Consider the following 13,672-nt stretch of genomic DNA (forward strand, 5'->3'; position numbering starts at 1 on the left):
TTTTAAACAGAGTCTCGCTCTGTTGCCCAGACTGGAGTGCAGTGGCGCCATCTTGGGCTCACTGCAACAGCGCCATCTCAGGCTCACTGCAACCTCTGCCTCCCCAATTCAAGCCATTCTCCTGCCTCAGCCTCCCAAGTAGTTGGGATTACGGGCACCCACCACCAAGCCTGGCTAATTTTTGTATTTTTAGTAGAGATGGAGTTTCATCATGTTGGCCAGACTGGTCTCGAACTCCTGACCTCGTGCTGGAATTACAGGTGTGAGCCACCGAGCCCGGGAATATCCTCTGTTGACACCTACTCCCCTTAGGTTCTTCACACTTAGGTCATTCCAAACCTTTTCACTGAGGCAGAAAACCTTATTCTAAGCTACAAAGGACTCCTGAGAGGTGTTTCCCATTTCATCATGTACCAGCTTTTACTTGTGGACTCTGGATGTCCGTTCTGGTGGAAGCGGCAGGAGAGAATGCGACTGGACTGCTCTGCTGGGTGTAAGGCGAGGGCAACCTGGAGCAAGTTCAAATCCCGCCTCTGCGGGAGGCAGAGGTTGCAGTGAGCCGAGATCACGCCCCTGCACTCCAGCATGGGCGACAGAGTGAGACTCGTCTCAAAAAAAAAAAGAAAAAAAAAATTCCACTTCTCGCCACACTGCACCATTCTCTGAGCCTCAGTTTACTCATGTGTAAGGGGGGGCTGCGATGATTAGAGGAGCTCGTCCATGCCATGCACTGGCTTGCTTGGTATCCTTGGAGTCACCAAAAGATTAGTTCAACTCCCCGCCTGCCCCGCCCTGGGGCAACATTCATTTTGGGGAAAAGTCCCCCTTAATGCTGAAATATCCAGTTCCCTTCTTTTCTCTAGCTCGCCAATTGGGCTCTCCGGAGAGGCCACTCGTTTGGGAAGGCGCGGTCTGGGTCGGTGCACCGCGCACCAAACCCTGCCAGAGAACTCAGAGAGGCGGCCAGGGAGCTGGGTGCTTCGGGAGAAAAGCGCCAGCCGCCGGGTCACCTCCCGAGGAAGGAAGGGGCGGGAGCGCCAGTGGGGAGGGCGGAGCCTGAAAACCTCCGCGCCTTCGCTGCGGGCTTTACAAAGGCCCCGGGCGCGCGAAAGGACGTGCTCTGCCAGCCAGTGGGAGGGGAGGCCGCGCGCGCAGGAGGATCGGCGGCTCGCGGTCCGTGGTCCCTGGCTCGGTTCCCCGCATCCCGGGGCTCACACCTGTCCGCGCGGAGGAGCAGCGGCCGGGCGCCCTCCCCCAGCCTGCGCCAGTCTCCTCGATTCCCCTCGCTCTGAGCCAGGCGAGCCGAACAACTCAGGAGAGTTCACGCACTCCCCAGCCCCAGGTACTTGCGGGGCGGCGGGCTAGGGGTGAGGTGGGGACTGGCCCTTTTCCGTTCATCCCGCAGAGACAGCAGCTTTGTCCAGGAGATTTTCGGGGTTTCGGATCGGAAGTCATCCTCCGCCGCTCCGGCTCAGCTGGCACACGCTCACTATATGCTAAGGAAAGCCTGCAAAAATTATAGACGGCACCTCCCTGTCTTATAAAATATGAGAATATTTACATAAATGAAGGAACATTGGAGATGGGGGTGTTTTTTCTCTGTACTTTAATGTTGTTTGCAACGTTTTTCTAATCAGAAAACAAAAACGAATGCCATTTATGCAGTGTGGCTCCAGAGCAGTTGTGCGCGACGCCCCCCTTGCCAACTGCCACGGCCCCACGCTGTCGGCTCCACGCTATCGGAGACCTTTCTGAGGGGCCCTGGGCTCCCTGGAGTGCCGAGGTCCTTGGTCCTAGACCTGAGTTCTTGTTTCAGTCTGGTTCATGAGATAAATATAATAATCCGTTGTTTTCTGGGACTTTCCCCAGATTTCAGATTGAAAGGTGGAATTTCCCAAATCCTCTGAAGCCAAAATCCACAGACTGAGCCTCACTCCGGATGTCCGCAGCCACCGGAAAGTGGGACTGTACCCCGGGTCAGGCCAATTAAGTAGAGTGGGAGAAAGAAAATATTATGTCTGAAAGACACCGAGCTTTCTTAAGGGTTTCCTCCTGCTGTGTTTGGTTTTCACATTTTTTTTTTTTTTTTTGATTCTTTGTTTTTGCAAGCAAGACCTGTGGCTTTAGTATTAATTCTGCCAAACAGCTGTGCCAGAGTTCACAAATATCTTCAGAGCCACACTTCAGGGTGATCCTGTTGAGCAGGGTTAGACAGGAGGATTACTTGGTCCTTTGCTCTGCTTCCAAGTTTCTGTTCCCCTCCTGTGTGCTCAGTGTTCGTTGTTCATTAGGGAGAAAAGCCTTGAAACTTCCTACTTGCAAACACCCAAAGACATACTCTTTCTTGAGAATATATTCAGGGGGAACTGGGGAGGAGAGGGGGCTGGGGGGAAATGAAAGTAAAAATTTTCAGCATCCAGAGCGGACTCCATTAGCATAGTCAACCCTGTTTTAAAAAACAGACTTCTTAAAGCCTGAGAAATCTTGTTGGCATGCATGACCACCCAGGGGCGCCAAGCTTTCTGTTAAACCGCTTAGACACCTGGGTCCTTTTAGCGAAAATATTTCTATATATCTTTTTGTTTATGACATTTTAAGGCCGAACACCCTTCGACAAGGTGAGGGTGGTACATCTCTTCACTGACTTTGCAGGACCTTGTGTGGGGGTGTGTGTGTGTGTGGGTATGTGTGTGTGTGTACGTGTGTGTGTGTTGCAGGGAGGGTAGCAGAGGTGGAGGTACTGTTTTTGCACATAACACCTCTACACGTATCCATTCTTCTTTCCCCAAAGAGGAATCAGAAGCCTTGCCCTCGATCTAACCCTTCTCTTCCCAACTCTAAGCCTCCCAGGTAAGTGTATATATACATCCTGTTGTCCAGCACAGAAGAGCTGGACACTCAAGAATGCAGCATCCATGCCTTCCATATTCAGCTTTCAGAGACAGAGTTTCCAATGGCGGTGCTTATTTTTATTTCTATATTTATTGTATTTCCTTTGTTAACACAGATATTACTGTTTGTCAGATATTAATCAGTGTTTTACAACTTTTCCATGTCAGATATCACAGTTTACCCCTTTAATGATAGTTTGCTAGTCTCCAACCACTGTCAATTCCATAAACATCAGAGGGTTGGTGATGTTGTAAAGAAAATATTTGTTAAGTGTTTGAATAGATATTGAAGTGCACATGCTATAAAATTCCAAAGGTATAGAGTGTGCAGTGGAGAGGAAGTCTCCTTCCTATCTCAGGCCCCCAGTTTTTGTCTCCAGAGGTAACCATTGTTATCACTATATAAAATCATTGTTCCCCTGTTTCTTTGATAACATGACTAACAGATTTCAAAATGCTGTTTTGAGCAAATGTGCACCCGTGGTTTTTAAACACCTAACAATTTTAAGTATATTATTTTAGTTGTCAGCTTCTGTCGTTTCCTGTTTTTCTGCTGACCACTCTGAAATGTCAGAGTGTTCAGGCCACTTTGTAGAGAGACCTTGTGGCTTTGGAGATAAACAAATAGATTCATTTCTAAGTTCCTTGAGGTAAGAGATCAACATGGTCTCTAAACAACCCGCCACAATTACTGATGAGTACTAGGTCCATGTTAATATTATACACCCAGGCTTAAGGATAACTGATATTCACAGTAACCTGGTGCTTCAGAGCCTGCTCCTCCTATGAGGTAGCACTAATGGCGTATTTTCCTCCCCAGTATTAGATTCTTGTTTGGTGCCTTGCTGGTTGTAGCCCACACACCTTTATGTCCCCTTTCTCTACATGTTAACTGCTAAGGTTTGTGAAGTAACTGGTAACCGGGCAGGCAGTGTTTGTAATGGTTAAGAGAGGATGCATTCGAGTTTGAGTTCTGTCTTTGACATTGGATTTGTGATCTGGGCTAGTTTTTAAACCCTCTGAGATTCAGCTCCCTCATTAGTGTAGCAGTGATTCACAGGGTTATTTTGAAGATGAGATGACCTGTTGTCACCAAAAAGCAGGTTAGTGGCCCACTGCATGCAGAGTCCAATTAACAAGAGTGCGGTCTGGTACCAAAAAAAGTGAATTCCTAAGCTAGCTTGGGGAAGAGGGCACAAAACGTCCTGCCTTTATCCACACCCAGAATGTGCTGCTTCACTTTTGGAGCAGAAAGTGGGCACTTTTATAAAGTAGGGTGGGAAGTGAGCCAGAGCAGGGGGTCCCCTGCTTCCCTTGTGTTTTACCAGACAGTTGAGTTGGCACCTTCCTGGGCAGAAATATAAGTTATATAAGTGGCTAAGCAGGCACACTCTCACCATGCCCTCCTAGTAGGTGTGAGTTCAGAGGGCACCCCCTGGAAGTGAGAGTTCTGTGGGGACATGCTTTGGTCTGCAAATTGCCAACTATCCAGGAGAGATCAAAGTCAAGGTCATCATGGTTAGATATACTTGCCCTGTAGGGAATGTCTGGTCAGGAGAAGTGAAAGGTTACGTTTGCATTTCTGAAGGTCTATGTAGGAAGCAGGGCACAGGGGGAAGGGGAAAAGAGAAAATAATTAAAAAAATTAAACTATGACTTAGAAAAGTGGATGTACTTGGTTACAGTGTGTCAGGGACTTAGTAGTCTGCCTGGCATATGAAAGGCATGAAATAAGTAATAGCCCTTATTCCTGTCTGTATTAGTTCTCACACTGCTAATAAAGACATACCTGAGAATGGGTAATTTATACAGGAAAGAGATTTAATGGACTCACAGTTCTGCATGGCTGGGGAGGCCTCACAATCATGGCAGAAGGCAAGGAAGAGCAAGTCATGTCTTACATGGATGGCAGCAGGCAAAGAGAGGGCTTGTGCAGGGCAACTCCCCCATATGAAACCATCAGATCTCGTGAGACTTATCACAAGAACAGCATGGGAAAGACCACCCCCATGATTCAATTACCTCCCATCAGGTACCTTCCCCAACATGTGGGAATCGTGGGAGCTATAATTCAAGATGAGATTGGGGTGGGGACACAGCCAAACCATATCATTGTCAGGGTTTGCTGTGGTTTTACACCTTCATAAGATAGGTGGATGCATCCATCAGCTCAGGATCTGATATGGTGCAGTAACAAATGACCTCAAAAATTCCAGTGGCTTATTGGAAGAAGGGTTGATTTTTTTGCTAATATTACCTGTCCTTTATGTATCTGTCTTTGGCTCTTCCCTCTGGGACCCAGACTGAGCTGCTCCTTGTGGGAACTGCTGATGTTTTGACAAAAGAAAGCGGGAAGGTGGAACTACACAGTGGCTTTTAAGCTTCTGATTAGAAGTAAGTTTCTGCTTCTCTTCCATTCATGTTTCATTGACATGGTTGTTAATGAAGTGGATCATCATTTTAAAGGGGTAGAACTGGTAGGGATAGGCCTGCAAGGATGGGGTGGCAAATATTTGACACTAATGCAGTCTGCCTCAGTGTTTGTTGGAGGGAGTCACAATTGTGAACCCCGAGATTCATCAAATCCAGAGAATTGATCTATACCAAGACACTCACAGCCACTGATGTATAAACCAGAATGCCATTTTTTCTCCCTAACAGTGGCTAATCTATCTGCCCTGGGGACTGAGTATAAGAACCTATGTGGGGTAAGCTTTTCTTGTGGTGGATTTGCTCAGAAGACTGAATTATAAAGTAATAGCTTATGTAGAGCATACAAAAACAAAATTTGGATATTACCAAAAGACTATTTAGATCCAGAATACACCATGGTTTTTAATCCAGTTCTCCTTTTGCAATTCTTATTGCCTGAAGTCCAAGAATGAACTAGATTGATGGCAGCAGATTGTAAATAAAGCTGGAGATCACTTACAGATTTCTGACGCTTCTTTTCAGGCTCTTCTTAATAGCAAATGCTTTTCTTGTCGACTGCTAATGCATCATTCCATGACTTATAATTATTCTTTTATGCTGTCTGCTTCCTGAATAATGAGACTTTATTATCATAATTACAGTGTCTTCAAATCACAGTGTAAGATGGATTAACCAGTTCTACCCATTGTGTGTTAATTCTTGCTGACTTTGATTTCATAGTAAGTTTTACCACCCCGGCACAGGACTTTGAGGATTTTTCTCAGTTTTTCTGCTTATAGCTGGACATCTGTGGCCTGCTTGGGTAGAGCAATATGATGCAATAATGTTCAAAAATATATTATGAAAATAAAATTGAAGATGCATTTTCAAATCAATAGAAAAGAAATATTGCTTACCTATGTCGTTTGTTGGATAACTGAATAAATTGAGAGTTTGATTTCCAGCAGCAAAACTTTGCAAAACAGAAGGAAAGATTGTATTTTAAAAGTAAATAGCAGGACTGAGAATGGTGGCTCATGCCTGTAATCCTAACACTTTGAGAGACAGAGGTGGCTGGATTGCCTAAGCTCAGGAGTTCGAGAGCAGCCTGGGCATCACGGTGAAACCCCATCTCTACTAAAATATGAAAAATTAGCTGGGAGTGGTGGTGCATGCTTGTAGTCCCACCTACTCGGGAGGTTGAGGCAGGAGAATTACTTGAACCTGGGAGGCAGAGGTTGCAGTGAGCCAAGATCACGCCACTGCACTCCAGGGACAGCAAGACGCTGTCTCTAAAGAAAAAAAAAAAAAAAGTAAATGCCAGCAAGGTAGAAAGGGAAGGAAAGTATTCTGATTTTTGTTTTTTATATTTCAAACCAGCATAATTTCGATGCCAACATCTAATATAGATGGCAAACAAAAAACAATAAAACTACAAATCATTCTTACTTAAGACTGATGATCTCCAAACCCCAAATCAGTATAAGCAGACAGTGTCCGGTAGCCGCAGCAACTGAGAGTCATCCAAGGAATGCAGGCGGCACTCAGCATCTCTCTGTGTACCAGTGTAACTTATCGCTGTGCTACAGTTACAGAATTCTGTGCAGCTGTTAAAAAGAATGAGGTATATTTGTACGTGTAGATATGGGAAAATTATCACCCATATGTATTATTAATTGAAAAATCGGTCAGGCGCAGTGGCTCATGCCTGTAATCCCAGCACTTTTGGGAGGGTGAGGTGGGTGAATCGTGAATCACCTGAGCTCAGGAGTTTGAGAGCAGCTTGGCCAACATGGCGAAACTCCCTCTCTACTAAAAATACAAAAATTAGCCGGGTGTGGTGGTGCATTTCTGTAATCCCAGCTACCCGGGAGGCTGAGGCAGGGGAATTGCTTGAACCCGGGAGGTGGAGTTTGCAGTGAGCTGAGATCATGCCATTGCACTCCAGCCTGGGCGACAGAGACTTGTCTCAAAAAAAAAAAAAAAAAAAAAGAAGAACAAAGAAAGGTTCAGAACTAAATATAGCATGTTTCTATTTGTGTAAGAAACTTTTTTCTCTGTGGAGAAATGTGCTTGTATGTGTGTTTGTGTGTAAGAGTGTACACACATAGTTATGCTGGTTGTGTAAAGAAAATTTCTGTAAGGAAAAAAGTAGCTTTTACAGTGGTTGTACTCTAGGAGAGAAAGACAAAGAATTCAGATGGGGGAGAAATACTTGTTTTTTAAATCCGTTGTTAGTGTTTGAATTTTAAAATCATGTGCATGTACTTTTAAAAAATTAAATTAGTTTTAAAATGGCTATTCTGTGTTGAAGTAACTTCACAAAACTTTTAGTAGCTATTTCTGCCGTCCCGTTATACTGCTTTTAAGTACTGTACTAATTATCAAAGACATATGAAGTGAAGTGTAGGTGGAGGGCACCTCGGGCCATCGGCTCTCAAGGGATGTGGTTAACAACAGTTAGATTGTGCTATTTGTAGTTAATGACAGTTTGTCCATCCAGTCATTGAGTACCACTGACAAAAATAAATAATTCTGATACCAGTGCAGGCTGTGATAATTAAAACCAACTAATGGAGACTTATATTCTTAAAAGTAATGTCTGAAATTTGAAATTATAGAATAAAATAACCATTTAAAGCATTTACTATTTTTAATCATTTACCTGTTAGAAATCAAAGTGAGGATGTAAAGGATAAATGTTGCAATTATTTGTTTATAACTATTAAGTTTATTTAACCAGGTTTCATAATTCATAATATATTTAATTATAATCCAGTTAATAAACTGTAAGTTTTCTTTATGTATATATCCTCTGAAGGTATTCAAACCAAAGGGATTTTTTATTTCCTGATTTTGTTTTTAAAGTACACCTGTCATATTTTCTCTGGGCTCAAGTGACTCTATTTAGGTGATAGAGGAACTGAGGTTTCTTTATGCTTCCCTCAACTCATTTTATTATCAAAAATCATTCTTTGTTATTGTCTGCATTTTATGTGTGGTCTTATAGTCAAACTGGAAATGAAAAAGATAGGAAAAGCTAGTGTAGCAATTTTATAGGGCTTGGTATAAGATTTCACATATCTACTAGTTCACTGAAAGTATTGTCTATGTATCGTTTTCTTAGTCCAAATAAATTGCCTATCAGTTGATATTCATCAAAACGTTAGAATCAAAGCTCTGAATGCCTCAAGCATAAGCAGAAACTAACATGGTAATTTAATTATTGCAGGTGGGCCTTGTGCACATCATGAGCAGTTTTGAAGACGCTGACACAGAAGAGACAGTAACTTGTCTCCAGATGACGGTTTACCATCCTGGCCAGTTGCAATGTGGAATGTTTCAGTCAATAAGGTTTTTTAACAGAGAGAAACTCCCTTCCAGCGAAGTGGTGAAATTTGGCCGAAATTCCAACATCTGTCGTTATACTTTTCAGGACAAACAGGTTTCTCGAGTTCAGTTTTCTCTGCAGCTGTTTAAAAAATTCAACAGCTCAGTTCTCTCCTTTGAAATAAAAAATATGAGTAAAAAGACCAATCTGATCGTGGACAGTAGAGAGCTGGGCTACCTAAATAAAATGGACCTGCCGTACAGGTGCATGGTCAGATTCGGAGAGTATCAGTTTCTGATGGAGAAGGAAGATGGCGAGTCATTGGAATTTTTTGAGACTCAATTTATTTTATCTCCAAGATCACTCTTGGAAGAAAACAACTGGCCACCACACAGGCCCATACCTGAGTATGGCACTTATTCGCTCTGCTCCTCCCAAAGCAGTTCTCCGACAGAAATGGATGAAAATGAGTCATGAACACAGAAAGTCTAAGAGGAGAAATATGAAGGATGAAAAGCTCTGTAGATGCTGTATAGACACTACTTATTAAGAGTTTATTAGGGTAGTATATTATAGTCATCTGTTATGCTGTGAAATTTGGAATTTAGTGTTATCATTTTGAAGTCTGTAAATTGTGTTAGTCATTAACTTAGTCACCTGTTGGATTCCTGGATCTACACAAAATTATTTTAAGTGCTCATCTGTGAGGATTAATATACAAAAAGTATCCTTTGAGATGAAGTAGTGTTCTCAAAATAAGGTTATATTATTTTCTTCTTCTGCTTGATTTTCATCTTGTGTTTTGCTTTGTTTTTGTAAGGAACTATCTCTTGGTTTGGTCACATCATTTCACAGCAGCCATTTGTTTTTAAGGTCAAGGCTCCAGACAGGTTGTTACTGGTGTTTGCAGCGTGTCAGTACTTGCAGTACTGGAATATGTTCTAGGCTAGTGTCTGTGCGTCACTGTGGTTTTAGTATGGAAGGACTTACTTGAGAAATACTACTTTGCTTTTCTATGATTTCTTTTTGCAGAATTATAGTGTGTTTACTCCTAAGATGACAGTTCTCTTTGTCTATATTCAGCATCTACGACAAATATTTAAACATTTTAAAGAACCACTGTGTTAAGTTTAGGATTATTTACTTACCAAATTAGAAGTTTGACTTTCATATGTTATATACAATTTTAAAATTTCACGAATTCACCTTTTTAATAGTATCCATGTACATAATAAAGTCAAAGTTTAATTAATCATTTTCTTTGAATTTTTTTCTAAATAAGGGAAAAAACTGTTCTTGGGCCACTTTACATAGATAAATATATGTGAATGTTTGTAATTAACGCTTGAATATTCCTAGTGTTAACTTCAAAAAAGTCTTTTTCAGTTCTTAAATAACATTTTTTAATTTAAGATACTTATTCAACTTATCTTAACTAAGGTAGCTAGTGAATGTTGAGTAGATGAGGTAACCGTTCAGTTAAGTTAAATTGTAGCATTGCCAGGTAGTGAGGCTGGCTGTACAATTTTCCAGATAAATGAAATTTCCTGTAGTGAGAGGTCCATGTTTTTGTAACAGCCTTTTAAAAATGCTTTTGTGAACCCTCCAGCCTCTTACCAAAAGAGGCTTTAAACCTCATCTTGATTCAGATCATCAGTCTATTCCTGGGCAATAGTATGTGATGTCCAGCACCCTAACCCCGACTCCCCAGCCCTGGGACTATTCCAGTAGAGGGAAACATTTGTCCTGTACAAAGTGGCCTGAATGACTGTTTGAGTTCGTGTGTCTAGTTTTCCTCCTTATTCCCTGTGATGCCCAGAGTAATGGCCCATCCAAAGATGTCCAGATGTTCATGTGCTAGTCTCCAGAACTTGTAACTGTGCTGTTACATGGCAAAGGGGAATGAAGGCTGCAGATGGAATTAAAATAGATTATGCTGGATTATCTGGGTGTGCCCAATTGATCACCAGATCCTTGAGTGGAAGAGAGGCAGATCAGGATGTCAGAGTGATGAGGTGTGAGACGGACTTGACCTGCTGTCGCTGGAAAGAAGGAGGTCATGAGCCAAGGAATGTGGACAGTCTCTTGAAGCTGGAAAGTGTGCATTGGACATCTGGAAGCCGGAAAAGACAAAGATCCAGAAAGGAACAAAGTCTTGTGGACACCCTGATTTTGGTCCAGTGAGATATATTTGACTTGTTAACCTACAAAACTTTATGATGATAAATTTGTGTTGGTTGTAAGCCACGAAATCACAGTAATTTGTTATAGCAGCAGATAGAAAACCAATATACTCCTCTTAATATAAGGTTACCTACTATTGATTCCTTCTAGGATTTTAGCTTCCTGTCTGATGTGGATTTACAGCCAGATCACCCAGCTTGTTTGAATTGCTTACAGTGTGTAGTGTCATGGTAAAGGCTTTCTATGAGTGAAGTGTATATCCTTTAATGTGTGCATACTGTCACATTTTGACTATTTCGGAAGACTTTCACCTCTGTTTCTTGTCTTTGAGGCTGATGAATGTGTTTCTAAGCTATAAATTTAATATTAAGGGATTCATGTATTATTGTTATTGAACCCAAACAATGTGTTAAGTAATATTTAGGGCCAGAAAAATCTCATGCTCATACAGAATAATGATTTCTCCTAATGTAAATCTTGGAAAGGGTTTTGTTCAACTTGAGAATTATTAAATTTTTTTTCTATTTTTTTTTCTTAAAAGATTGGCAAAGGAGAGAGTGGGTTGCTAAAAGTTTATTTATCATTGTTCTCCAAAGAATAGAAACACTTTCCGTAGCCCAACTCCAGTAGTAAATAATAATGAATGCTTTGTAATAAAAGAGCAATTGGTTAGTATTAGAATTGTTTTGATTACAAAGTTAGCATCTCTGCCAGAGCTACCCAACCCCAAAGCGGGGTTGTTAGAGGAAAGCTGCCATATTTCGCAGAACCGAGGAAGGAATGCAGCAGACCTCAGGTGGGATTGAATGCGCTGGCTCTGACCCTCAATGTGTACTGGCTCCATGGCCACCTGTAGCTCCCGAGGTTTACACGTTATTGATCCCCCCAAAGAGACCTGATCTCTTGATTTCATTTCCAGGGAAGGGTCAGCTTGGGTCAGGTGCCCACCCCTTCACCAATCAGCTTGTCTCAGGTAATGCAGTCACGTTATATAATGGCTGCTCTGGTCAGTGATCATGTGGATAGATACAACTTTTTCTCAAAAAAATGGTCATGGGGTGGGGGTGGGGCAAACAAAACTATTAGTGTTTGACACAAGGTACTGCAGCTAAGATGTGAAACCTTCCATATACACCTTAAGGACTTCTTTGTCTCTGGAAAGTGATTTTTCTGGGGCTCTTTAGGTAAAGAGGTGTATGAATGGTGCCAGTGTTAGAATCATTGGCAGTCTTTTCTTGAACCTGCGACTCCAGTGGTCAAATCTCATATGTCATATGGTTATATAACCATTTTCTAGAGAATTCTGTTCCTACTATCTAATGCAGTAACTGACTTAAAAGTAAAAAGTATTACTGTTAGACTCTAACATGAGTAGCAATATTTGTTTTAGTGGAGGTGGGATTAGGTATGTGTTTTTACATTAAAACATTTTTATATATGTAAATAAATATATATGCCTTGTAGAAAAATTAGCCATAATCTTACTACCAGAAGAGAACTATTATTAACCTTGTGTGTGTGTATATGTGGTAGATGGTTCCATATACCTCCTGGCTCTTTTTATGTTCCCAATTCTCTAACACTTGTTTAATTCCTTATATTATTATGTTAAGATAACAGGTATTGTTATTATTTTACTATGTGGACCATGATCGAAACTATCAGAGTTTCTATTTCGGATGGTGACCAAGATGAGCCCTATGGAAAGTGTGGGTGGAATTTAATGGGCTTCTAGTTGGTATGAGTTGTCCTCAGATCCAACCTATTCAACCTGCATGAAAATACTTATTTGTCCTTTACCTCTTAAGCAATGAACTTAGGGCTGGGAGCACTGGTGAAGAAACTGGGATGGCAGTAGTTTCAGCTTTGTTGCTGGTTTCATAATTTTGTTGCTGATGGAAGGCTACCAAGGGACTAGAGATGAACCAGTTTGGCCCTGCTTAGTGGCATCAGTGAAATAACTGCTTGAAAGGCCCAAATCAAGACAGTAACTTCTTTTTTTTTTCAGACTACTCAAGTGCAGTAGTCAGAAGGGGGAAAAATAGTAGAACAATAAGTTCAATCTGTAACTGTGACTATGAACAATCAATTGAGCTAACTCAACAGTGACATTTCAAAACAAAACTTCTGAGGTTAGACAGTCACAATAAGGTGTGGCAATGAAATTTCCCCTTAGTTCGGAGTGCCTTTTTATAATAATACCACTTTCGGCATCTTGAAAGTTTTTAAATCAAAGTTAGGTTAGACACATTCTTTTTTTTTTTTTTTTGAGTCAGAGTTTCACTCTTGTTGCCCAGGCTGGAGTGCAATGGCACAATCTCGGCTCACTGCAACCTCTGCCTCCCGGGTTCAAGCAATTCTCCTGCCTCAGCCTCCCGAGGAGCTGGGATTATAGGCATGCTCCACCACGCCCAGCTAATTTTGTATTTTTAGTAGAGACGGGGTTTCTCCATGTTGGTCAGGCTGGTCTTGAACTCCCGACCTCAGGTGATCCGCCCACCTCAGCCTCCCAAATACTGGGATTACAGGCATGAGCCACTGCCCCCACCCAGGTTAGACACATTCTTTTTAATAGCTAAGCAAAAAAATCCCCTGAAGCCCCCAAAACTCTCAAAACAATACTGACCTAATTTCTACCAGAAAGAATTGTACAGTGTTGAGTGTGGGCTCTGAGTCATACTGCTTGGGTTTATCAACCATTCCTGTAATTTGACATAACTCAGATTCCTCTTTTGAAAAACAAGGATTAAGTAGTGCTTCCTTCATAGGGTCTCTGTGAATATCAACTGAGATACAGTATGTAGTCTCCTTACCACAGCATTTACACACAGTATGTGTTCCTCTGAGTAGCATG

At 41.9% G+C, this 13,672-nt stretch overlaps 1 protein-coding gene across 2 annotated transcripts; it reads left to right on the plus strand.

Annotated features, from left to right (window-relative positions):
• The first annotated feature begins 807 nt into the window (after positions 1 to 807).
• TIFA (TRAF-interacting protein with forkhead-associated domain) lies at positions 808 to 12,424 on the plus strand. Of its 2 annotated transcripts, none has more exons than XM_011997281.1 (2): positions 808 to 1,342; positions 8,536 to 12,424. In XM_011997281.1, exon 2 carries the CDS (start codon positions 8,554 to 8,556, stop codon positions 9,109 to 9,111), a length of 558 nt encoding a protein of 185 aa, XP_011852671.1. In that variant the 5' UTR covers positions 808 to 1,342; positions 8,536 to 8,553; the 3' UTR covers positions 9,112 to 12,424. The 2 variants fall into 2 exon arrangements, with proteins under 2 accessions (XP_011852671.1, XP_011852672.1); XM_011997282.1 differs by lacking the exon at positions 808 to 1,342 and adding an exon at positions 5,193 to 5,285.
• The last annotated feature ends 1,248 nt before the right edge of the window (positions 12,425 to 13,672 follow it).

This window comes from Mandrillus leucophaeus, unplaced genomic scaffold, assembly GCF_000951045.1.
Source record: "Mandrillus leucophaeus isolate KB7577 unplaced genomic scaffold, Mleu.le_1.0 Scaffold535, whole genome shotgun sequence".
Classification (NCBI taxonomy): domain Eukaryota; kingdom Metazoa; phylum Chordata; class Mammalia; order Primates; family Cercopithecidae; genus Mandrillus; species Mandrillus leucophaeus.